The sequence below is a fragment of the Armigeres subalbatus genome, chromosome 2 (genome assembly GCF_024139115.2).
Source record: "Armigeres subalbatus isolate Guangzhou_Male chromosome 2, GZ_Asu_2, whole genome shotgun sequence".
Classification (NCBI taxonomy): Eukaryota; Metazoa; Arthropoda; class Insecta; order Diptera; family Culicidae; genus Armigeres; species Armigeres subalbatus.
In genome coordinates this window covers 62,302,059-62,329,248 of record NC_085140.1, presented here as the reverse complement: position 1 = coordinate 62,329,248, position 27,190 = coordinate 62,302,059, and the positions used below count along the sequence as shown (strand labels likewise).

At 39.3% G+C, this 27,190-nt stretch overlaps 2 protein-coding genes across 11 annotated transcripts in view; one reads left to right on the top strand and one right to left on the bottom strand.

Moving 5' to 3' along the window:
- The first annotated feature begins 1,671 nt into the window (after window positions 1-1,671).
- Window positions 1,672-22,343, top strand: LOC134208739 (uncharacterized). Of its 2 annotated transcripts, none has more exons than XM_062684607.1 (7): window positions 1,672-1,997; window positions 2,062-2,230; window positions 2,292-2,394; window positions 2,458-2,664; window positions 9,465-9,709; window positions 9,796-10,218; window positions 22,039-22,343. In XM_062684607.1, the coding sequence occupies exons 1-7, from the start codon at window positions 1,773-1,775 to the stop codon at window positions 22,242-22,244; spliced, it is 1,578 nt and encodes a 525-aa protein (XP_062540591.1). In that variant the 5' UTR covers window positions 1,672-1,772; the 3' UTR covers window positions 22,245-22,343. The 2 variants fall into 2 exon arrangements, with proteins under 2 accessions (XP_062540591.1, XP_062540593.1); XM_062684609.1 differs by having other exon boundaries at window positions 1,676-1,979.
- Window positions 22,266-27,190, bottom strand: part of LOC134208736 (uncharacterized) — a 188,903-nt gene continuing 183,978 nt past the window's right edge. For 8 of the 9 annotated variants that reach the window (XM_062684602.1, XM_062684603.1, XM_062684601.1 and 5 more), the window contains one exon: window positions 22,266-22,881. In XM_062684602.1, the coding sequence (XP_062540586.1) occupies window positions 22,641-22,881 (241 nt within the window). In that variant the 3' untranslated portion in view covers window positions 22,266-22,640. Of the gene's footprint in view, window positions 22,911-27,190 lie in introns of all 9 variants that reach the window. The other variant, XM_062684606.1, reaches the window with a different exon arrangement.

Below are 27,190 nucleotides of genomic sequence, written 5' to 3'. Positions count from 1 at the left end.
GAGGAAAGGGTTAAGTCTGGTATAAAATCTGATGTTTGTAGTTATCGTGAAACAGCCCTTTTATCTTTTATTCCAAACAAATTCACATCTACCCAACATGGTTTCTTCAAGGATCGTTCTACTTCCACGAATCTGCTTGAATTTGTTCAAGACTCTTTGGAAGCAATGGATAAAGGTAATTATTTAGAGGCTCTGTACACATATTTCAGTAAAGCATTCGATCGCGTTGGCATACCTTTACTTCTTTTTGAATTGAAAAAGGAGGGATTTCATCCAGAACTGTTTGAATGGGTTGAATCATATTTGACCGATCGTGATTTAGTAGTGAAATTCAATGGGAAAACATTTTTTCCTGTTCGTGCCACCTCTGGAGTTCCACAGGGCTCATACCTAGGTCCTCTACTATTCATTATATTTATTAACGTCTTATCGTAAAATCTAAAAAATAAAAATAAAAAAAAATATGTTTGCTGACGAGTGAATATTTTAAAATGATATTAAACTATATTTGAAAATTAAAAACTTTGAAGATATCATCGGTTTCAAAAATAATATTATTTTATTCAATACATGGTCTAACAAAAGGCGAGGAAAATAAAGTAGGAAAATAAATAATCAGAACACCGTTATTACTCATAACCACAACATAGAAAGGTGATAGAATCAGGGATTTAGGAATAATCTCGGACTTTGTTGACCATTACAACACGATTATAAATAGAGCTAAATAGTATGCTTGGATTTTGTTATAACTTTCGTAATATACAATAAAAACGTTATACATTGCTTGTCAGGTCAATTTTAGAATATGGCAGCATTGTTTGGTCTCCATTTTCAATTGCACATTTTAACCGGATTGAGTCAGTGCAGAAACAATTTTAAGAATATGCACTTCAAAAGCTGAGTTGGACTAATTCCCCTTTGGCATCATACAAATCTCGTTGTATGCTTATTGATATACAAACTTTGGGTAATAGGCACGAGTTAGCAATGACATTATTTATAAATAAAATTAAAAGAAAATCGATTCCAATAAACTATTAACAACAATAAATATTTACACCCCATCGTGGCAGTTACGTCAACGCGAAATATGTTTAACAAATTATCATCGAACAAATTATGCATAGTATTGTCCCTTGAAACAAATGATGGCTATATATAATAAACATGCCATTGACTTCAGTATGTCCAAATCAAAATTAAAACAGTATTTTTGTAATCGTCAGGTTATCGACAGTAGAAACATCTAATTGTACAATTACTTCTATAACACAATATTTTAACCAATAACTAAAACTTGTAGTTTAGTATTACATATATGCTCTCAATGTAACAATACGGTTTACAAGCTTGATTAACGACATATAAATAAACAATACAACCAACCTGACAGTCGTTTCCCTTATGTTCATCACTTTGTAGCTAATGAAGCTTTAAGATTAGAATGATAAGATATACCATGTTTAGTATGGAATACTTCACTCAAACTGTTAAATTTATGCACACGCAATCTATGAAACATCGGCATAGTGACGATTCTAATGTTGTCCCAAATATGGACTCAGTGTCGCTACCATTCGCGCACATACCCCATCTTATCAGTTTCTAATATCAGCCGAAGCTTTATCTATTTGACGCGGTTTTCGATAGGGAAAAAAACTCTAACCAATCGAACCAGTCATGCGTAAACACTCAAAACAATCGACAGGAGGCCATTTCGAGTGCTCATTCAATTACGGCATGCTCCCTAAGTGTGAAATGTAAAAGCAATGGTACATTCTACGTCGGAGGAAGTGGAGCGAAACGCAACGACGGATATGCGTTCGCGCGTCAAATACCATCCGCTCAAATCACGTTCGAAAGCCTTCGTACTGGCCAATGCAGTCTTCTCGAATGCTTTCATCCGGAAGTATGGCATATTTAGCATTATACTGTGCTTGGGTTTGGGCTATCTGTTCTACACTCGTGTTCTGTTCGTAAGTAGATTTTTCGAGGTGAGCAAAGATGATGTGATTCAATTATTTAGTGATTGCTTCTTTTGATTTATGTTTTTCAAAGCAACAATACATTTATCAAACGCTGCCTCTCTACCAAAAAAGCATTCGATTGCGATTGGGTTATTCGGAGGACTACGATGACCAACTGGATGAATGGAAACCGATAGGCGATCCATCGGAACGCCTTCAAATATATTCGGCCTTTTTCGATCCGCGATTGGAGATCGTCCGTGGGTGTATTAGGTTCTAGGAAATTTAAGCACTATTTGATGAACTATGGATTGCTTTCAGATAACTTCAGAGTCGCTGACGGGACACTGCCGTTTGGAAGTGTACGCATATTCACCATTCTTCCACTGAACGTACGACGCCGGGAGGTCTACTGTCACTACAAGTGAGTATAATTGGTGCGATTATCGGCTGCGTTATGGTTCATCATCATTTGGTACGATTCAAGATATGCGAACAACAGCACTGTGTGGCATCGGGCTGATCAAGTGGAGCCCATTCACGAGAACTTTGGGATGGAATTCTCGGCCGCGTTTGTGGTGTGCAAACTGGTTGGTAACAAACATCAGGTGGATATTGAGCTGCCGGTGGATGTCGGTTTAACGTACGATCAGGAGTTGAGTACGATGCAGCCCGCCAGCTTCGTCAGAATACAGTAAGTGTTGTTTTTATTCTGCGTAATTAAGTCTAAAAGTTTTTGCTCATAAATATGTCGAAAGTATTGAGGGATTCTATGGAAAATTTTCAATTTTTGTATGCTTTTCTTAAGCTTTTCCTCTTGCATTTTTTGAAGACGAATTACAAATTTGAGTAAACATTTTATAAATACCCAAACTTAAGCAAACATTTGATTGGTTATTTGCCGTCCTAAAGGTATATTAATTTTTTTGGCGTGATATATTTATATAAGCTTACATTCCAAAATTCTCAAGGACTATTAACTAGTCGCACTAGCGGCATCAGTAATGTAATACTAATGAAGAAGAAGAAGGCCTTTTGATCTACACGCGTAACCAAAGGTCTGTCGAACTGTTTCAATTATATTGCGTGCTTCTTGTGGTACATGGAATAAATTCAGAGATACGCTTGAAAATAGTCATATAAATAACGATCCGATTCAGGGACGTTGACCCGTACAGGGCAGGAAAGCGACATCGGTCCTCGACTCCGAGACCGACTGCCACAGCAGCTGCTGGGCAGTGGTTAAGATTCAACTGTTTTGCTTGCATGGCTTCTCCTCGTTTTCCTCTCCGAAGGGACACGGAGGTCCACCCATAACGTGATTACATGCTTGCTTTTCGCTGGAGCAGATGGACACGTTGGTGCCTTACCGCATTCCTGCGCCTTGTGCCCTTCATAATCACAATGACGACACAAGTTGCTACGTTTTGGGCTCTTAAAGTCGTAGGACTTATATGTCGACTCTAAGCACCAATAGTACCTGTCCATATCTCGCTCCACGACCTAGAGTAGGCTAGCTGCGTGCCAGAAGGACGGATGACCTTTGTACCGCAGAAAGGACGACGTCCGCGTTCGTGACCTCGTCCAGTTGCTTGTACTGGAAGGTCACTTTCGTCCCCAACGACCTCACCTCGGCGCTGTCACCCAAGATCTCTTGGGCCAGCTGTCCCGCTAGCTTGCGCACCACGTTCCAGCACCAAAATTATTTCACTGGTCTTGGTGCGTCTGACGTTTCGCGCGTCCTGTCCCAGCGCCGAAAGGTTTTTGGTCGCCCGCATCGACGTCGGCGTACTCATCCCTATCAGTTTTCACCAACATAGCCTCTACTCTGTCCTTTCCTTAACTTTCTTTGAGATGCGCTCGACTTCCGCTTTGAGCTACTGACCAGCTGCCCGGGATTTTCGGTCCCTTGTGCCGATTGCACAGGCCGGCTGGTACCCTCTAGTGGCCCGGCGAATTGCCCCTAGTTGGTGCCTTTCACCTTTTTGGTCCGAGAAGTCACCTTCTCGGGTTGACGTTCTTCGGGCTCCTCTCCACTCCAATCTGCTCCGTCCAGACGACGTTTGGTCTTTATAATCCGTAGGGACCGGGTTTGGTTTTGCTCTGAGCACCTTCGCCGGTTTGCTGCCTGAGCCGTTTTTGGTTAGGCGCAGTCTTTTCCTCGTTGCCCGTCAGGGAAAATTCAATCGCCTCTTGGGCCAAAGTCGCTCTATCAAGGAAGGAGAAGGCCTTGGTTGTGGCACCTTTGTCGGCCTTCTCGCTTCCCCCGGGTGGCTGATAAAAGCGTCCTGTTCTTGTGCGGTGCACCAGCAGGTTCTGCTTCAGTTCGTTGCTGATGTTCTGTCTTCCGCTTGCAAACTCGATAATGTTATCGAGTTGCTCGACGACCACCCGCATCCCGGGTTGTGGCCCAAATATTGTACCCAAATCGCAGATTATAGACACTAAGGTTTCATAGACGAGCTAAGGCAAAGACGAGTGTGGCCAAACGAACTCTCAATTAGTGGCCAAACGAGCATAAAGTCACGATTGCAATCCAAGCAATGGAATGTGTGACGTCAAATTCGCGTGGTACACTTCTCGCTTCTCACTTCTCACATCTCACACCTTTATCTCATTTTCACATTTTTTATCACACTTCTCACTTCTCGATTCTCACTTCTCACATCTTACATCATACACCACGCTTCTCCTTCCTAACTTTTCTCTTTTTGCTTCTCACTTCTCACATCTCACATGTTGCTTTTCATTTGTCACTCCTTACTTCTCGTATATCAAGACAAAATTTTCAAAACTGATAGCTCTCCCACGCAAACCAACACCATCAACAGATCAAACATGTGCTCAGTTTTACGATTATAATTTGTGATATTCAAATAAATACTCACTGACCCATATTCATTCCGAAAATTGACGGTGCACAGCCGAATATGAATATGTTAAGAAGTGAAGTGACAAAGAAGGCCGATGGGCTTCATAAAAAATAATCGAATATTTAAAGCTCTGCTAATCACTTCTCGTTTCTCACTTCTCGCTTCTCACATCTTACATCTCATTTCTCGTATCGAATTTTTCACTTATCACTTCTAAATCTCACTTCTCTCTTGTAGCTTCTCCTTTTTCGGCTTTCACTTATCACTCCTCGTTTCTCACTTCTCACTTTTCACATCTTACATTTTAATTTCTCACTTCTCACTTTTCACATCTTACATTCTCATTTCTCACCTCTCACTATTCACTTATCGCCTCTCAATTCTTACTTCTCGCTTCTCACTTCTCACTTCACACTCCCAACTTCTCCCTTATAACTTCACCCTTCTTGCCTTCACTTCTCTCATCTTACTGCTTTTCATTTCTGGAGTGAGGAGGGCCTCACTTCTCACAACTCACTTCTCTCCATTCACTTCTTGCTTCTCACTTCTCGCTTCTCACTTTTTGCATCTTACATCTCACTTCTCGTATTGAATTTCTCTCTTCTCAATCTCACTTATCATTTATCGCTTCCCACTTCTCGGCTCTCACTTATCACTTCTCGTTTCTAACTTCTCGCTTCTCACATCTCACTTCCCATATCGAATTTCTCACTTCTCACTTCTAAATCTCACTTCTCACTTGTAGCTCCTCTCATCATCTCATTTCCCACTTCTCACTATTCACTTCTCGCCTCTCACTTCTCGCTTCCCACTTCTCACTTTTTACTTCTCACTTCTTGCTTCTAACTTTTTATTTATCATCTCCACCTTCTCACTTCTCCCTTCTTTTTTCTCACTTCTAACATCTCACATATCACACATTACTCCTCACTTCTCATTTCTCACTTATGACTCCTCACTTCTTACTTCTCATTTTTTACTTTTCAAAAATCACTTTCCACTGCTTCCCAAGTAGCACACGCAACATCTTCCTAAAAGCACCTTGTTTCTATTCGGTTTCATTAAAGGCATTGGAAAAACATCAAAGCACAAAAAAGTTGCATCGAGATGTCAAAAACGTTTGAATTGTGATCAATGTTTCATTAAAATTGCAATGCAGTACGTGTTTGACATTTTGAAACAAACAAACAAAGAATACTGCACTTCATGATACAAACACGAAGCAAAATCATTAAGTTGCATATTTTTTACCATGTTACTTCAATGCGTCTTTCAAAATTTAATTGTTTGTTTAAATTAAGTTGCAGATAAGTTGAATGAGTCTTCATGTTTAATTTAGCATCGTTCAAGGTTTTGACAACTCACATTTTTTTCATGTGATGGTGCAATCAAGTAACAGGAAACCCGAGTACAATACTTCATAATCGTATGGTTTTTATGGTGAGTCAACATGCAGTCCCTTCGAAGTGTTGAATAGTGCTGTGGTAGAGTGAAGGACTATCAATCACAAGATCCATAAATCGAATCCAGTTTTATATTTTTATTGTATTTTTTCCCGCTGTAGTATTTTGCTACATTATTGCAATTTTACTGCAATCAAAGGATGTTTTCATAGGCTCCACCTCTTGCACTTTTTAGATTGCAAGAGAGTTACATTTGATGGCACATACGCAAAGATTGTTTCTTTCCAAATAGTTGCAACACAGTGAAATGTCCAGTGGTGAAACAATTTGTGCTGCTTGGGTTATATTTTACTTGTCACTAATCGCATATCATTCCTTACTTCACACTTCCCAAATCTCACACCTCACTCCTCGCTACCGTTTTCTCAATTCTCATTTCTCACTTCTCACTTTTCACCTCTCACCTCGCCCATCTTTCTTCTCATCCTTCATTTTTTACTTCTCCCTTCTCGCTTCTCATTTCTCGTTTCACACCTCTCGTTTCTCACTTCTCAGTTCTTACGTTCTTACTTACTATTCTCTTTTTACTCCTAACTTCTCACTTTACACTACTTACTTCACACTTATCATTTTTCACTTAGTATTTCTTGCTTCTCTCTTCTCGCTTCTCACTGCTCACATCTCAAATCTCACTTCTAATCTAATTTCTCATTTATTACTTCTCACTACTCAATCTCATTTCTCACTTATCGCTTCTCACTTCTCACTTCCCGCTTCTCACTTATCACTTTTCGCTTCTCACTTTTCTTCTCTCACTTCTCACATCTCTATTTCATTACTCACTTCTCACTATTCACTTTTCGCCTCTCACTTCTCGCTTCTCACTTCTCACTTCTCACTTTTTACTTCTCACTTCCTCACCTCTCGCTTCTTGCTTCTCTATTCTCACTTTTTCCTTCTTGCTTCTCTCTTCTCCCATAGCACATATTACTCTTCATTTTTCACTTCTCCCTTCTCACTTCTCATTCGGCCTAATGGCTGTTGGCAAATGACCTTCAGGACTGACGGCCTGGCAGAATTCTTCAAATATATTCTGAAGAAATTCCTGAATTGATTTCCAAAAAAAATCCTAAAAGATTTTCCAAAGGTATTTCTAAGGGAATTTTGGAAGGATTTTTAATAAAGAAGTTTCCGGAAGTATTCCTAAAACAATTTTCATAAGTATTGTAGGTACTGAAGAAATTCCTAAAGAATTTGTGAAGGAATTTTCGAATGAATTTTTGATTTATTCTTATAATTCCTTCTTTGAATTTTCGAATGAATATTATAAGAAATTTCCAATGGAATTTCTGGATTTATCTCCGAAGTAATCTTTGGAGGTTTCCAGAAGAAATCCCAAGAAAATCCGAAAGAATTCTTGGAGGAATCTCCTAATAAACTCTTGCAGAAATTTAAGGGTATGTCTCATTTAGAGAATTAATCTTAAAGGTGACCTTTCAATAATTATCAAAAAAAAACCCTGCTTGCAGAGCAAGATTTTTTTTACAGATATCGGATCATTTTTCATCGATGTATTATTGGAGTTGCCGGGTAGCACCAGTCGTTCTTACGACCAAGTTTATTTTGATTTTTACGAGACGAGCCAGCCTAGACCGAAAGTCTCGCTAATAAAGACAAAAAAAGTTTTTTTTTCTTTATTTAAGTTTATGACCAAGTTTTCTTTTTAATTTGCGTACTGTCACTTTTAAGTTTAATTCTCAAAATGAGGCAGACCCTAAGAATGCCCTTCACGGTTTAATTATGAAATTCCTTTACGAATTCTTTTAGAAATTCCCTTTGGGAACTCTCTTCAAAATTATTTTGGAAAATTCTTGCCTATGCTTATGAATATTTTTGGGAATTCGTCGGGAAGTCTAAATTATTTTCGGAAATACCTTTCCAAATTTCTTCCTAAAATTCCTCCAGAAGTTCCTTCGAAAATTATTCAAATTCTTTTTGGGATTTCTCCCAATTCTTTTAGAAATTCGAAAATTCTTCAGGAATTCATTCAAAGACAAGCCTCCCCGAATTCAAACCTAATTTCACTCCCGTTTTCAAGAGCATCCCACTCGATACGAAAGCAACGCACAGCCGTTATTTTTATTATTACACGCATGCTGCGACGCAGCAAAGCTGAAATAATAAAAATGACAGCTGTGCGTTGCTTCCGAATCGAGTGGGATGCCCTTCAAAATGTGAGTGAAATCAGTTTTGGATTCCGGGAGGCTTGTCCTTAAGAATACCCACGGAAATTGTTTTAGGAAAACCTTCCGAATTTTTTTTAGGAGAAACCTTTTTATAAATTTCTTTATGAATTCCTTTGGAAATTGCTTTAGGAATTCCTGCCGAAATTGAATTAGGAACTTCTTCATTTTTTTCATTGAATTGCCTCAGCAATTATTTTAAGATTTTATAAAACAAATTCTTTAAATTCCATAAGGATTCCTATCCGAAAACCTTAAAAAGAATCTTGGAATTCCCTGGAAATTTCCATCATTCATTTGGTGGGTCACTTTGGAATGGAATAGTGGAATAGTGATGGGATAGTACTAACTCGTCTTATTAGAAGTGATCTAGTTATTGTAAAAAAAAAATCTAATTATGAAACTGACAAGAAAAATCAATTCCATTTATTTTCCTTTACACTGCGGATTATTTGCGATTTGCGGTTCATCAACTATTTCTACAAAGTGTTGAATTTGGAAGCGCTTTTGTTGACCCGCTGTCTGAAAACAAGCTTGCTGTCTATAATCAAGCCAAGATAATCAGCCTCATTGGCTCATCTGTTATACCGTTTAGGATGATTTTAACATTTTTATTTTTATCTTCATTATAAAATTTTGCAATGTAATGAGTAATTAGTAAATTTCCAAACGCATTTTCTCTTAAATGATTCACCTAATGCCGCTGGGTTAATGTAGCTTTTAGCACCGAAAGTTCCTAATTGAAATGCTCTTCATAACAGTCAGCCCTTGGCTCCCTTGTTACACTCTCAACCTATTATCTAAACAAGATAGAGAAATAAAAATCCACAAGAAAGGCCCCCAGCGGGTACAGTAATTGTCGACAATTTGCTTTTATTCAGGAGTGGCTCCGCCCGTCCATTTTTACTTCCCATTTACCTTAGTCACTTTAAGCCATCCCATTCGCTCCACACCATTTCGCTTTTGTAATTTCAGCTACCCCAGCGAGCAGGACCTACTCCTCCGGTTGCCCCCCAGCCGGAAGTTGGCCATCTGCGTGGCCCCAGCCCACCACAATTACAGCGACGCGGCGAGGATGGTGGAATTCGTTGAGTACTGGCAGCTGCTCGGGGCAGAGCGATTCTACTTTTACAATAAATCCATCACCGCCGAAGTGGACCGGGTGATGAGTTACTATCGCGAGCAAACCGTGGCCGAGGTGCTTCCGTGGAATCTGGAGGGTAAGCGTGTGAGCGACTTTAATTTCTTTATGGCTTCAAAACAATTGCTCTTAGGTCGCTTTACGATTCCATTGCGCTTGTTTCAGGCTATGAGTTCGAAAAGGATCTGCGCTACGAGGGAATTTTCGCCGCCCTGAACGATTGTCTGTACCGGTCCACGCTGGTGGGCAATTTTCACTACACAGCTCTGGTGGATTTCGACGAATTCCTGCTCCCACTGATGGGAACGAAGAATGGCACATCGGAGGAGCAAACGTTGGTCCAGTATCTGGATGCCCGGGGTCTATTTGACGTGCATTCGTTCAGCTTTGAGGCGGTGTTTTTCTACGAGTTTTACGAGGAGGATTATGGGCAGGTGCCGAAATGGGCAAATAATTCGTATTTGTACACGCAAGTTCGAACGCTACGGACCAAGAGGCCATTGATGCATCACAACCGCAGCAAGTACGTGGCCGTCGGGAGAAACGTGATCGAAGCGGGGAACCATTTTGTGTGGCAAGCGATGAGGGGTGAGTATTGATCTAAGACATTTTGCTGTCTTTCTCAATAACCTAAAAAAAAACGTTGATGATGATTCATTGTTTCCAACCATAATATTGATTTTTTTTTTTTTTTTTGGAAATGATGTTTAATTTTTGATACACATAGTTAAGTTTGCCATCTTAGGTTTTTTTAAGAGATATTGCGAAAAAAGATTCGGCTGCCGGTGGGACTTGAACCCACACTATTCCATTTAGTACACGGACGTATTACCAATTATACAACAGCTGCCCTTGCGAGAAGTTGTTCCATAACCAGCTAATAACGATGGGATATCAGTCAATTCCCCGTATCTATCGAATCTGCTTTGGCAACATTTCACACCCTGTTCTCTCTACCCAACTATGTGTATCAGAATTGAACAACAGTCGGTTGCGTTTGAATCACAAACATGTGCTTCTATTTGTCGTATTGAGGCGGGTTTGCTTCTGCAACGACAATAGAGGCTCGCTTGCCACCGAGCGTCCGACCAGCAGCGGTGTGTGATACTGCAGGGTATCATCGTTTCTCTTTTTCTTGATTGATGACTTGTGAGGGAAGTCAGATTTTTTCTTTTTTTTTTTTGGAAAAGATGTTTAATTTTGATACACATAGTTAAGTTTGCCAGTTTGTTTGTCCGTGTACTAAATGGAATAGTGTGGGTTCAAATCCCACCGGCAGCCGAATCTTTTTTCGCAATATCTCTTAAAAACACCCTAAGATGGCAAACTTAACTATGTGTATCAAAATTAAACATCTTTTCCAAACAAAAAAGAAAAAATCTGACTTCCCTCACAAGTCATCAATCAACATAATATTAATATTATTCGAGTTTGTCACTGTGTTTGGATCACTGTGTTAAAGGTGGATTTTTGTCACTTCTGAAACCTGTGTTGAAATTAGAAGTCAATGCATTCTATCATCATTTTTCAACATGTACCCCTCTGAAATCCAAGAGAGAAAATTGGCTATGATTTTCTTAAAGAATTTATTTTGTTAAGGATTTCTTCATGGAAAATTCATTTCCTATAAAAATATTATTATTTTTCCTGCAATCTCTTCAGGGGAATCTACCAGAACTTCATATAAAAAATAATACGAATATCTCAATCGTCTAAGACGAGTTTAGTACTTTCCATTGAATTCCACTACGTTTTGTTATCTTTGCAGATTCGTATTTCGACCTCAACTGTGAGGTCGTCTTCAGTGTCTCGACTACGAGTACACTGAAGACGGCCTTACTGTTGAAGTCGGAATACGTATCTATAAAGTTACTATCAAATAGTAGGAATGGAGGAGTACTAACTCGTCTTAGGAGCATCCCATATACTACGTTAACAGGTTTTGATAAGTTTTAGATACCCCGCTCCCCAAGCGTGGACAATTGCTCAAACAAGTTTTAAAACAATTTCCTCCCTGGCATATGGAATGTCCCTTATGCCAAGTGAAGACATTCCCTAAAAAAGCTCAAAATAATTTTCTCATGCAAATATCTACAGTATGGTTTTGTATGGTTAACCCTTATGTGACCGACAGGTTACCCGTGTACCTTTTGCAACTGACGCATTTCGCACCAAAGCGTATATGGAGCTGGCAACACCCTATCGAATTTCACTCGCTGAACCATTGCGATATCATTTTTGACGTATGCTTTGGTTCCTTATCTTACTGGAATGTTTATCTTAGATCCTTTTTTGGTTGTTGGATAGTGGCTGGAAATTTTCGTGTCAATGTGTCCAGATAAACTTCCATTACCACTATTCCGGTCATAAATTCAAGCTCTCCAACGCCAGACGATGCCATTGAGCCCTAAATCATGACTCGCTGTATACATAGACAAAGAAAAATCTGGCAGATTTATTTGACATTTCAATACAAAATTTTCAAAGCGTCTTATCTGCTTTTGTAAACAAAGATTCAAACGTCGATTTGACGAATTTAATAGCACTCCCACACAAACCAACGTATTGATGGTGTTGGTTTGCGTGGGAGTTCTATAACAGTCGATTCTCTACATCTCTGTATCTCGATATCTCTCCATATGCCGATGCGATGATTTGCTCGATATTTCTCTATCTCGATGTGTTCTTATCATATTTTGTTCAGGATTTTCTCTCCTTATGTCGATATGATGAAAAAAATTTAGGCTACTAAACCTTCTTTAGACAATAAAAAACACATCAGCAATAAGAAATGAAACTTACAATTTTTGAGCAACATTTGAAAAGAGCGTAACAAATAAAATCTATTCCTTTCTATTCTTCTATTCCTCGTCTATAAAGCTATGGTTCCTCGTCATCATAACCATAAGGAATACATTTTGGCTGTTACACCCTTTTCACATGTTGGTCTAGAATTTTTGTATAAAAATTTGGCATGCACAATTTTGCAAAATTTTAATACAGAAATGTCCAAATATTGAAATCTCCAACCGTCAATCGGTACCGTCAATGAATTTTTAAGCCTTAGATCTGATGTTATTACATAGTTGCTTTGAAAGAAAGGAGAATCACTACAAGTAAAACTCAACTAATATAGCGAACATTGAACATTCCCTTTACATTTTTTAAATGTGTTTTGTACCTTTTGCATTTGGATAAACCAAGAGAGTTCACAGAATTTGATCTATTCTTGCCGTGAATGACAGGAGTGAAAGCACAAATAGAATGGCCTTCCAGTAATTGCTCGGCCTAAAACGGAACTTCCCGATCTTCTTTAGCAACAACGGGTAGAACATAATTCTGATTTGGCCGTTTGCTGCTGTTTCTTTAGATCATGTCAACACTCCAACACACAGCACGCAGTTAATGTGGCGCTGTTCTCATCTAAATTTCAGACCTTCCTTCTTCTAAAATGCTGGTCCCTTGCTTACGCTAGTTCGCCGACTGGCTGGCAGATCCACTGATCCACCACTCGAATCCTTCTGACTCCCCCCGGTGTCGTGGGTGGTCTACCAGTTCCGGAAACTTCCACACTGATTGTGCCCCGACTACCGGTAGGAGACTCTTTCGCGCATTGCGCCAACTTCGTCTTCGGGTTGCAGCGGTTGTCCGACAGTTCCAGTGTTGAATGACGTCCGCACTGGTGGTGCCCTGCATACCCGAAGGACTTCCTTCTTCTTTCTTCAGCAGGTTGGTTGTTCGAGGACCGACTCCGAGGTCGGTCCGACGATTCCAGTTGGCTGAATGCTTCCGGTTGACCAGCGCCCCGACGCCCGAGTCCATTATGCCTAACGTACTTATGCCTATCGTTCATTCTCGAGCAGCACTAGTCAGACAAAAATGGTTGCAGCAACTTCACTGTGACTGAATCTGGTCACATATGAGCTGAGCATATGAGCAGTACCTTATGTGGAACATGTGTGCTGCAAGGTTTATGCCTAACGTACTTCCCTAGCAGCACAACTCAAACCGATTTTGTTGCAGGAGCTCATATATGACTGAATTTGGTTGTATATGAGCAATAGGAAGGAACACGTTTACAACATGTATGCTACCTGGGTTATGCCTAACGTTGCGGACCCGGCCGCATCGGTGTAGATACTGGCGGAAACAGCCGTGTCCATGCAAGGTAAAAGTTTACCTCTCCAGGCTCCTTATTCACCCACGATTACACATTGGGGATGAGCCAGTGTGAGCCACCTTCCATTTTCCGCATTGTCCCCCTCCTGCTGCTACTTCAGCATAGAGCCCAGTCTCACCGTCTTCCTCACATTTCTGGTACCTCTCTACCAACTCACGAAATCCTCTACTAGGGCTATGTAGATATGAATCAACCCTAGGATAAAACAAACTGCTTCCGATGAAATGGTTCGGTGCGCGCTCGCAACTCGGATGGCTATTGGACGAAACTGTCACCAGAAGACGCCTACTGCTGCCTTTCGGACCGCAGACGTTCGGCATGATTGTTGCTAGCGCGCACAGATCATTTTTGGCGTCTTTTCACAGAAATAGTCGACATGGGTGTTGAAATCCAACCGGTCATCAATCATCACTCCTAGATATCGCAGAGCCTCACCGACGGTATGTCGTGCCCTCCGATAGTAATCTGCATCCGCTGAATCACTTTGCAGTTGCTGACCAGCACCACTTCCGTTTTGTGATGAGCCAGCTGCAGCTTGACTCCATTCATCCAAGTTCTTACTGCGTCGGTCGTCTTCGCCCCCAGCATTTCCACCTGTTCCAGTGACTAACCGGTTATCGTTAGGACGACTTTAGGCGAATCCGTAAATCTTCACGCCTTTAAGCATTAGCACTCCGTTGTACATCACGTTCCATAGCGTTGGGCCTAGTATGGACTCTTGTAGGACCTATTGTACATAGTCGCCTCTTGTGATCCGATGGGTGCCTTTGTAAACAGTGAGGTCCATGACAGGGTTGACCTGAGCCGGATCGGGGTAAATTAGGAATGATGCATCTCAACTAGGGACGTTCCGATACTTCAAAATATCGATATTTGATTCGATACGATAATCGAATCAAAGTATCGATATCACCGATATATTGGATTGAAAATATCGATATATCGGAAAATCATATGATATTTCAAAAATAAAAATATTTGGAATATATTTGTAGTAGTTTTTCAATTACGATTGTATTACTGTACTACTCCTTTACAATAATTATTAGAAATGACTTTTTTCTCTATTACTTAATCCAGTGGCGTTTCTCTAACCTCAATCTACCTGTGCACTGGATTTTAATTTAAGGAATTGGTGTGCGGAAACAATAGAGGTAATAAACTATAGAGGAAGATTGTCGCTGTCGTCACTGGCGAAACATCTTTTGCTGGTGAGGATAGGGCACTTAATGTCAACGAAGGAAAAATCAGTACGTTTTGACAGATGGGTACCCAACATGTTTGGGAACGATAACAAAGGGAACCGCAGCGACAATCGTCCTCTATAGTTTATTACCTCTATTGCGGAAACGCATAGAATACCTATATTTTGCTGGGCTTACACGACTTATATTTTTTTATTTTCTATTTGGGCTGCCAAAATTTTCATTTTTGGTGTCAGTGCACAGGTAAAACGGGTGAGGTTACGCAATGCAACTGACTTAATACAATCTGCTTCTAGAGTGTTCCAGTTCAACAATCATCGGCGGTGGCGTTCGTCGTAGTTTTAACCGATAGCGGCTGCGTTGTCGGCATGATACTGACCTCGCTATTTTCCGTTCGCCCGAAAAAATCAACTTAAGTTTCGAGAAATTTGCTGAAATTCCACTGACAATTTTTTTGTATTTTTCCTCGGGTTATTCTGATTCCTGACAACAGAAAATTATCTCTTCGGAATTTCCACGAAGGTTTTTAAAGTTTAAATTACTTTTAAAAAAATCTGTTTTTTACGACAAAATCCATTGAAATATTCCTAACTAAAAATAGAAATTCTCTTAAACTTTTACGACGAATTATTGGTAGGAATTTTTTTTCAATTTTCACGAGCATTCTTCAAAATTTACGCAAAAAGTTCCATCAGAAAAAAATCAAAATTTTCTTCAGAAAACCCGTAGAAATATTTTAGGGAAATTCTCTTTAATTCCTATGGGGTATCATTTTGAAGCAAATTTTGATATGTTTTCCAATACTTCTAAATTCCCTTTTTCACGAATCTCTTCATAATTTCTAAAGTTGATTTATTTAATTTATCATAGGAACACGTCAAATACATATATAATTGAATTCGCATAAGAATTCAAGGATAAGCTTCATGAGAGGTATTGAACAACGACGCGTCAATGCAAAGTATCGAGCTGCCAAAACTTTTTGTGATGACAGCGCACACCTCACACCATCCGCGCTACCGAGAAAAAATCGCAAAACCATTAAAAATACGGCATTTCAGATCCAAGTATTTTCTTTCACAAAATACAATGCAGTTGTTATTTTTGTATAACTTTGTTTTGATTCAATATATCGATATCGAAAGCAAACACATCGATATAACCGATATATTGAAAGCAAAGTATCGATATAAAAATATCGGATATCGAAACAAAAATATCGATATTCCGATATATTGGATGTATCGGAACGTCCCTAGATGAGATCGACTGCTACGTGTTCTCTATCTTTCGGCGATCGTGCAAAAAACTGCCTGACTCGAATCTTTTCTATGCGAAATTATGACAAATTAGTCTTGAATTCGCCGGTTCAAAGTGTTTCAAATTTAGCTCTTATCAGACGATTATCTCAGGAATTACATATATCTATGATTAATCGTATGACTTATTTCCGAAAGGCCTTGTTTCGTCAATAGCTGATACAGGTATCAGAACGTCGCACATTGAAATACGCATTGTTAAAGCGTTATGTCAACATTTTTTTCGTCTTTTTGCGTGAGGTACTTTATGGATCTTTAATTTTTTGATAGCGAAACATAATTTCTGTGTTGTGCTGACTTTATAAACCAGGGTTGCCCAACGTACGGATGCGGCCCTCAGCTCCATTTTTTGTAGCCCGCGGCGTTTAAGAAAATTAAACTCAGATCCGTCAGCTTTTAAAGCTGGGTCAGGATGCTATTTTTTATCATTCATTATTAAATACGTAAGTTTTTAATCAAATCTCGAAACGAAAAAAATATTATATCTAACTTGAAATGATTGCAAAAAGCGATTTCAAGACACAAAAGATTGATGAGGAACATCGCGTTTTGAATAAAGGACCATCAGTTATGAAACATCTGAAATTTTTATATGGATCGTCACACTTAGGCCACCCCCTTTTGAGCATTACGTAATTTGTGGACGCTCTCTATAGATTGGCACGAGTAGAAGGCCGGTTTGCTTAACTTGCTCAGAAAGTTTTGCTATATTGAACGAATAAAATCTGAATCCAAGCATTCTATGAAATATGATATTTGAAAAGGTTCAGGTAAAAAACAAAAGTTGGTAGAGCTTCAAAGATGCTCAGTCAATTTTAATCTTGATTAATTGATTCAAAATAATGATACAGTGAATACGAAGTCAGAAAATGCAGTACATCCGGATCTTTTTTTACAAGGGTGGGTTTCAGTTGATTACGACCATCAGCGTTGATGAAACTACACCCAACCGGCGGTTGTTAGATTTTCTAACAATTCTGTATAAGAATCTACCAAAACTTGTATAAGAATTGGGCATATGCGAAATTGTTAGATTCTTATACAAAAAATGTAAGAAAACCTTACAAAATTGTTAGATTCTTATACAATATTTGTATAAGAATCTAACAATTTCGCATATGCCCAATTCTTATACAGGTTTTGGTAGATTCTTATACAGAATTGTTTGAAAATCTAACAACCGCCGGTTGGGTGTATGAGTTAACCCCATGAAAAAATTCACAAAAAATCAAAGAAAATTCAGTTGGTATTTAAAAAGCTGTGAAAAATCAGGTTTATCGGGAAATTAAAGAATACCAACCGTGTAAAAAAAATATTGGGTGTACGGGCCAGGTGACTGTCTTCATAAGAGGAAATGATGGTCATCTTCGAATGACAGAGAAATTGGCAGATTTTTACGATACCCTCTATGCTGGGGTGTCGCATTTTCTCAGATAAGTTAATTCTCTATCAGACATCATCGCTAGGCTTGCAAGCAATCTTTTCTAGATCTTAAATCCGTTGATGAATCCTTTTGTTGGCCACCAGGGCTGCAAGAAGGCCATCAACTAAAAACGACATGGGACAACTATGCTTGGGATGGTAGTATACAGGGATCAACTAACTGGCAAAGGTAAAAGCTGGCTGGTAAAGTAACGAAATTCCCATTTTCTCAACACCGTTTATCGATGTGAATAATTTACTGTTTCAAATGGATCCCTAATGCAACGACGAAAACAAAATAAACAAAAACGGTCGCTTGGTAGCATTAAAATCGAGTTTCGTTTTTTTTAAAGAATAAAAACACTGATAATTTTGAAAATATTCAAAAAGTTATGTACCAAATATTATGCCATTATGTTTTTAACCGTTCCGTCTTTAATGAAGTGCAATAAATTATGTGAAGAAGTAACGACGGAAATCGTCATAGCTTTTGACTGCGCGGCTATCTTCGTGGTAGACATGTGGGGCGAAGAAACCGAATAGGTGTTGCGTCGGTTGTGTCGTGCAATGTTATGACGAAGACTATATTTTTTCGCTTTCTAAATACGACTATTGTCAGCCCTGTTTATGCTGTGCCGCTCAAAACCATGATTTTTTTGTCTAGTTATTTTTAGCTAAAAATTAAAATAAGTCACGATTGCGCGAGGATGCGTGAAATACGTATCTGTCAAGATACAATTATCGTGAATTCAATGGGATTGTACAAACTCGTCTTGTGACAAGTGAAGACATTCCACTAAAAAGCTCAAAATAATTCTCTTAACATAATACACCCAGGTTTTTTTTACACGGTTGGAATTCATCAATTTCTCGGTAAACCCAAACTTTCACAACTTTTTAAATACCCCCTGAATTTTCTTTGATTTTTTGTGAATTTTTTGGTGGGGTCAACTCATTGTTTCATTGACGATGAAGATCTTAAACGACTAAAACCAAACCGTGTAAAAAAAAACCTGGGTGTATTGTAAAAAAGTAGAAGAAAGCTAGCAAATAATATCATGATTATGGATCACCTCAAAACTGTTTCAGACCAAATCAGTCTTGAAAACGTTATAATTGATTTTCATAAAAACCAAGAAAAACACGATAAAACGTTTCTTCATGCATCACAATTGCGATTAAGCTAGCATTGAAATCATGATGAAGTTTTGACAGTCAGCATTGCGTACAAGTAAACAATATTCTTTCGAAAACCCTTTTGGAAAATTAGTATTATTATTTGAGAGTTCAAAAACGAAAAATAATGTTTTTGACTTTTAGCCAGGATTAGGGCTGAAATATTCCTCAGTACATCGGTCCAGGGGCATGTTCCCCTAATTTGGAAGATTCGTGCCATCGCATTCACTATCTTTTATAACATTTACCTGACGGATAAGAAAGTGAAACAAAAAAAGGAACAGGAAATACTAATGGAAAGGAGCATGGAACAAGCTTCTGGGGAAGGAGCCCTAGACGAGGACTTCAATAAGTCAAAGGTTGGATAAATAACCAAATTAACCAGTTTCACAAAACTCCCGTCAGATCCACTCCAAAAATGTGTATACCTTGATCCGAATAGTTTGTTCGTCCCACTTCGGAATGGTTTTCTTGATTTTCGTGATTCGCTATTCTTACAATACACTCAAAAGTTGATTTTATTAACGACCAGTAGTTTTTTCAAACCACCAACAAGCCACTCTGAAGTTGTATTTTTCTTCATCAAAAGGGCCAATGGCGATTTCAAATCCAATCCAGTCATCCAATCCTTTCCAAAGTAGAGTTGGATTTGCACACTTGAAGTTTGGATTTTATTGGCCTAGTTAGATCCAGTGGTGCTGAAAGAAAGACTGGATTATTTTGTCGTGAATCCACGCACTACATGATCAACTTTTTGGTTGCCTAGATGATTCTTTCAGAAAACCGTCAAACTTCAAGGCAGTTCTTAAAGTGTTCTGGCCTTTGAATAACCTTTGCTTCCTACCGATTGTGAATGTTATAAAGGCTTGAGGAATATATAAAGCAAACATTCATTTTTACGCCAAAGTGATGAACTTCTCCCACTGAAAAAATCACTCTAATAAAGAATAATAAGAAATGAAATTTTACAACACGCAAAAATATGTTTTAATCTTTCTGCTCTTAGCGTTAAACAACTACAAAAAAGTAAGGGGCGCCCAATAAAGGTTTCGCCAAGGGCGATGTCAGTCCACGCTACGGCTGTGTCCGTATCAACTGTCTACCGATATTTTTTGGAAGTACTCTTTGTGTAAATTAACTACAACCAGAGCCGTAGCGTGGATACCCGGCGCCCTTTGCGAAATATTTGTTGGGCACCCCTCTCTTACTAGGGAAAAAATTCAATACTTTACTTACAACCAACATTTTGAATCTCACATAAAAAAAAGATTTAAAAAAATTGGTGGATCAAAAATGCTTCCAATAGCAAGCAGTACTGGGCTGTATGCCCTAAACAAGTTTTGAAACTTTGTGACATTTTTTAGTAGTTGCAAAATATGTAAGTACGGAATCATAAAAATGTCCAGAACGGACTGGAAGATCATTGAAATTGCTGAAAGCTCTTTACTTATGATTCCTTCCAGCTTATACTGTCCACAACGACTATTTCTTGCACTCAATTGACCTTTCCTGTCAAAAATTGTATCTCATTTTAATGCCTCAGTCAATTCTTTGACTCGTTCAAGGTCGACTTTCCCGAAGAAGACATATTTTTGAAGCCACTAACTGTTTCTAAATTTCCAAAATAGTTATAGTCCTCTCATATGGGTTCACTTGAGAAGTTGTGCTTAATTTAATCTTTATTAATTAGTAAATTAATCTTAATTAATTATATAATTAATTAATCTCTGAACTCTGAATGGTGCAAATCATTATCGGATCTATTTGAATCAAGAAAAATCCAACTTTAGAATGGATTTGTCAGTCATTTGGAGGAACTGTTGTCCTTCGTTAGGTCAATAAAATACAACTTTGAAGTGGTCGGATTCGCCGTCGGAAGCAGGAAAGCTACACGGTAAAGTGAGGTGATGAATGCTTTGATAGCACGTGCTGTTTATAGGTATTGCGGAAAAAAGCATATCTATAAGAGCTTAGCAAAGTACATTATCCCTTTCCATCGCATACTGAACAGTTTCGCCTTCATCCCCACTGGTGACAGTAAAAGTATCCATAAATGGAAATAATCCAATCCACAATTTTCAAACATTATTTTGGATATGGGATTTTAATCTTTTTCTTGGTCCTTTATTACCGGTTTTGGGAGTCTTCATACTTTAAATCTTCGGATTTCGTAGCTTATCAATTGGCATTGAAACTAATAAAATAGTTCTTTGTCTCATGCCGTAATGAAATCTATATTTCTTGATAAAAAAGATATTTTGAGCTTCTAGCGGAGTTTGTTCACTTGACATAAGACGAGTTTGTACTATTCCATTTCACGCTTTATGACAAGCCGTAATTGACCCTTACCGTCAAAAATTGTATCTCGTTTTATTGTCTCAGTTGATTCTTTGGCTTATTTAATGTCAGCTTTCCCGAACACTCATATTTTTTGAAGCCTCTAACTATTTTAAAAATCGAAAACAAAAACCGAAAAAGTGCCGCACGTATGAACCGACCTGAAAAAATAACCCGATATTCTTTCAAAGTCGGGCAAATGATAGGCCAACAGCACTTCGATTTTCTGTTTTAAATTTTGAAAATACTTAGAGGCGTCAAAAATAATGATTCGAAATTACTCCTAACAGTCTTATGAGGAATTTATGTGACATGATAAACAGAAAACTAAACAATAATGTTTCAATCATTCTAAATTGTTTCACGGTAATAGAATAATGAAGATTTCAGAAAAATTTCAGCAAAATCCGATGACAATTAGACAATTAGACAGGAACACCGTCTTCGATCAGAGGTCGTACAGACTGAACACTTAAATACTTAGCATGATACAACGGACATATAACACCCAGTAGACCAGTGGAGGATTTTTCGATCACGAAAAGTGTCGTCCTTACCGGGGTGGGAATCGAACCCACACTCCATAGCACATGCGTCTATACGATTGACGTCGCTAACCGCACGGCCACGAAGCCCACCACATATTTGAAATGCTTTTTGAAACTTCAATGGCTATTATCGCACTATGAGAAAAATCAGTATGGGATCTAATCTAATCTATTTCATAGCTAATTTTTAAATTTCTAAACGTCACCATTCACTTTCACAGACACCCACGAGCTCCGAGTCCCGGAACAGGAAGGTCTACTATTTCACTATCGAGATCAGTGCATCGGTTATGGCTGTGAAACGTTCATCGAAGATACGAGGGCCCGTCGTTTTGCGGAAAGTATTTACCGCGCTGTGGACTCCGTTTGCCAGCAACTATTTACCGATCAAGGTGGTATTTGCCCAATGGGGAACAAGAACGATTGACCCAAATAATCGAAAGCATCATTTCTCAGTTACTTACTTTATTGCTATCATTACACTTAGAACTTATTTAATAGTATATATGAAACCTTAAATATTAAATCGTCTCTTTCAGATTGTATCAATTCACGAAAGAAATACAAAAATATTGCGTTCCATCTTAAGAAAAAGCTGAATACACGTTCTCCCGGTTTATGTTACGCTCCTGTCGTAATAATTGCCCTTAGAACAAAGAAAATTGTCATCTCTTCTTAAATTTATTCGAGTTCTTTTATCATCCTCCTCGCTCTTCCCTAACTTAATCTGGTTCCATTCATCATCGTGGTCCTGTGGTCGTTTAGCCTGGGATCAAGTTTCCATTTGTCATTTCACTTTGTTATTTCATTTTTCCGCTCTCACTTAGGATTCATTGCTTTTCAGTGGGTTCTCGCCGACGACGGGTTTGCCATCGTTGTTTTGGTTGCTGCTATTGTCGTTGGACGAGGAGGAACTGCTGGAGGATCCGGGACCGCCGCCCTCGCCGTGGGCACTGTCCGCTGAGTGAAGCTCGCTGGCGGTGGCCGAGTCGCCGGTTTCCCTATCCATCAGGTAACTGGTGGCACCTAGGCCGGACGGCCGGGGTCGTGAACCATAGGCAGTGCTAGAAGGGGCGAGAGAAGCGTGGAAGCTCTGTTTTAATGGTTAGCATTTGGTGTGTGGGTTTTCGGGGAATAAGGGTTAGACGAAGCAAATAAGCCGAGTTAAATGGTTGAACGAAATCACTGCAAATAATGTGGAAGGTGTTTGTTAGGGAGCACCTCTTCTTGGTTTTGGTTAAATGGTGATGCTGGGAAAACTCAGTTAACTTGGACGAATAAGAGTTCTATTGATGTAAGTAACATTTTTTTTTTCATATTTTCCCTAATGGAAACTTTTTTAAATTTTTTAAATCGCGAATTTGGTGGAGATTTGAGCTGTACCACCTAAACATATTTTACTATCCATGAGATGCTTTAGCCAAAACTCGTTCACAGAATTTCCATTCAATGACTCAAAAATAAAGCTTTTCAACACTGACGAGTAAAAAGAACTTTCTATGCTCAGTCATTTCTATATAAACCAGACAATCGAAAAAATGGGTTGCAGTCGTTTTGAAGCAAATTTGATTCATAAACGGTACTAATACAAATTATGACGAATGCTAAAATGTCATAATGTACTTCCAACGACCAACTTTTCACCGACAACCGAACGAACCATGCTCCATTTCTTCATTGTTCCTTCGCTTCAAGCCAACTTGAGTTTAACGCTAATTTATAACCTAGTTTTGGAGCCGAAAACTTTCTCCTGTTCACTCGCTGGGTGCAGTTTCTGCCATTCCGTATTTCCTTGACTTTCCAGCATTTTTTCCTGAAACAATATAACATCCGAGTCAGCCTGTATGTGTGTTTTGCAAGTCACACTCTCCATCCATGCTTCGTATTCCGAAAAAAGTCCTCCTCTGGTCTCCAAAGCCGGCGAAACAAGTCCCAAATTTATTGCTAATAAAAAGCAGCTTCCGCAGAAAAGCAGCAGGGAAATTAATTAAACGGAGATCGGGTGCTCTCTAGCTGTTGGACCATACCAACTCAGGACTCCGAAGTAGTCCGAACGAAATCGGCTTTCCGGTGGAAACAGATGTTGTGCGAAACTAAAGATGAATAATAAAAAGACATTCAAACCGAACCGGAAGGGAAGCTGAAAGCACCCCACCACCAACTTAATAGCCCCGGTTACAGTGGGAAAAATTAAAAGTTTTCTCTGAACGGAACCGACTTGGGCGAGGGAGGGGGACATGTATAGTGATATAAGTTTTCCGAGCGACTGCCGGGAGGCAGTCGGAGATTGAAAAAGTGCCTCAGATTAACCGATGCATGGGTGAGGTGGAATTCGATTGGAACGGATTGATTGAATGAAGTTGGGCTGCCGGAAGGGAAATAAGTTTTTCCCGAGTTGAAAACAAATGCGAATAATCAATCTTGATGGGCTACCGCAGTGCTGCAGACACAGAAGGACTTCGACAGAGCAGATGGAGCAGTAATTTGTTCGGATCAGGAAGGATTAAGTTTTAGTTGTAATTATTTTGCTAGTTTCAAGCGCAATTAGTTCGCAGTAGCTAACGTGGGGAGACAGCCCATAAATCTGGTGTATGATATATCGGGAAAAATGGGATGCTATTAGCCATTAGTGATTGATTTATTGCTAATCTGATATATCATACTGCATTTATCGACCGCAGGAATGGCGATAGTTGGATCTGCTGCAATTCGTAGAGGAAAATCAAATGCCATTGTTATTAAAGATCAACATTCGAAAACGAGGTAAATTCTTTCGGATCCTATAATATAGCTCTGTGGGAAGAATGTGAGGGCGCGTAGTACATCATAGGTTAGTGAACTTTAGTGTCTTATCTCACAGAATCGTTAGATGCCTTAAATGAAAAAAAATCAGATTGATCCACATAGAGGCCTTTCTCGCTTATTATAAAATGTATCGAAAAAAGTTCTTCAGAGAAGTCTAAACAGCACAAATATAAAGCAATTAATGGTTCTTGACTGCCATAACTGTCTGTTATGAACAAGGATGTTAACGATCATTCAGTAATTTGCGTTCGATCATTTAGTAGTTTGTCAATAACACATTCCAGAGACTGAATTTCAAAATAGGTTGTATGGTGGACTTCTAGTGCGAAGGTTTCTCTACAACTCTGCCTAATGGTTCGTTATTAGAATTCAGCTATTAATGGTGTTAGAGCCTTAATTGCAGTAACTTAAACTAAATGATTGGAATTTGTTACCATTTAGTCTAAGTTACTGAAACTATAGCTATAACTCCGTTACTAGTGGAATTCAAACAACGAACCATTAGGCAGAGTTGTAGAGAAACCTTCGCACTAGAAGTCCACCATACAACATATTTTGAAATTCAGCTTCTGGAATGAGTTATTGCCAAACTACTAAATGATCGAACGCAAATTACTGAACGATCGTTAACATCCTTGGTTATGAATCCCAAATAATTTGAAATTCTATGATGTCTCGACTGTTAAATATAAGTGATGGGACTCGGCTTTACAGTCTCAAAATTGTTCAAACAATAATGTTTTAACTGCCCGACGTTTCGGCTGTGTTTGGCAGCCTTCTTCTGGGGGAAACTAATATAGTAAAACTATATAAGTAAAACTAATTCCCCCCAGAAGAAGGCTGCCAAACACAGCCGAAACGTCGGGCAGTTAAAACATTATTGTTTGAACAATTTTGAGACTGTAAAGCCGAATCCCATCACTAATTATTGAAATAATTCTTCTTTTTCAGACATCCAAATTCATGAACTGATTTAATATAAGATAAAAACGATGTTTTCAGTAAGTATATGCGGTATTTCGAAAAATTTCGTTTCAGGTGGTTCGAAACGAAATTCCGTGGAATTTCGCGGAATTTGAGCATGGCGAAATCTGATTTCTTCATTTCGTTTCGTTTCGTAAAATTAAGAAAATTTCGCTAGAAAAAAACAGCTTCTAACGAAATTTAACGGAATTTCGCGGAATTTCGAAACAAATTTATACTTAAACCATACTTTATATTATCAAAATTTTTGGCTGCGCCGCTGAACTAAGCCATAAAACTATTTTCAAAACTATAGTTATACAATTTTTTCTATTAAACGCTCACTTCTTCTTCTTCAATGGTTCTACATCCCAACTGGAACTTTTCAACTACTGCTTTTCAACTTAGTATTCTATTAGTACTTCCTCAGTTATTAATTGAAAACTTTTCTATGTCCACCATTGCATGAGTAGGTATCTTATTTTTTTTTTCTTCCTAAGCAATGGAGGGGGAATCTGCTCAACAGACATCCTGGGTTGGACGTCCAGGGAGTGCGGGGTTGGGGACCATCAGCAAACGAGAGAGGCAGGACTACATCCCCGACCCACTAAACCGTTTCCATTGCCGTCAAGTCCATCGTCCCTTCGGTTCAACCAAATAGTAATGCTTCAAAGGGGGGCCAGTGCACAACACACCCTCGAGGTTGGCTGCATGTACTTGCAGCACCAAACATCGTGATTCGCTTTTTTAGAAGAAGACCATGTTATCGTATCTGGTATCAAGAAAGATGATGCCGCGTGCACCCCAAATTGATCTCTCTGTGATATGGCCAAGTGGATTCCAAGGATCGAGTTCGATCACAGCGCTGGTATGACCCATGAAGCCGACTCAGAGCCCTTGGACCACCTCTTATTTGCGCCTGAACTAGCCATTCCTCGAGTCCACGCGCCACCTCCTGTGTAGCTCCGAGACAATAGCCGATAAAACGGCGTTCCAGCCAACTTCATCTTTACACATCCTCCGGACTAGGTTATCCATCTACCCTTAGTGGAACTGTCCCACGCACGCTGCCATTTGACCATTGAGGCCAACCAGACAGTCCTCTCGTGCCGCGCATTTATAAACACTGTATGTCTTCATCGATAACGACGCAGGAGCGCATTTGCAATACCTGCCCAACTTGCACTATTGAATGCATTCCTCACGTCGAGTCACTACTGCACAATAGTGAACTCCCCTCCTCTTACGCTGGATAGCTATCTCCGCGGATTTGGTAACCGACAAGATATCGTATACGGTCGACTTACCCTTCCGGATGCCAAACTGGTTACTCGATAGACCATCCGCACCCTCCGCCGAATCAAGCAGGCACATTGGTCTATATGCCGATGGATCCCCCGGTGGTTTTTCCGCTTTTGGCAATAGGACGAAGCTCTGCCTTGCTGCAGAGAAGACTCCCTCGTCCAGGAATCTCTGCATGACAAATCTGAACATCTCGGGAGCCTCAGCAATGGCCGCTTTGATGGCCAGGTTCGGAATACCATCCGGTCCTGGCGCCTTACCTACACTAAGGGACTGTGCAATCCCCGCAAGTTCCGCCACAGT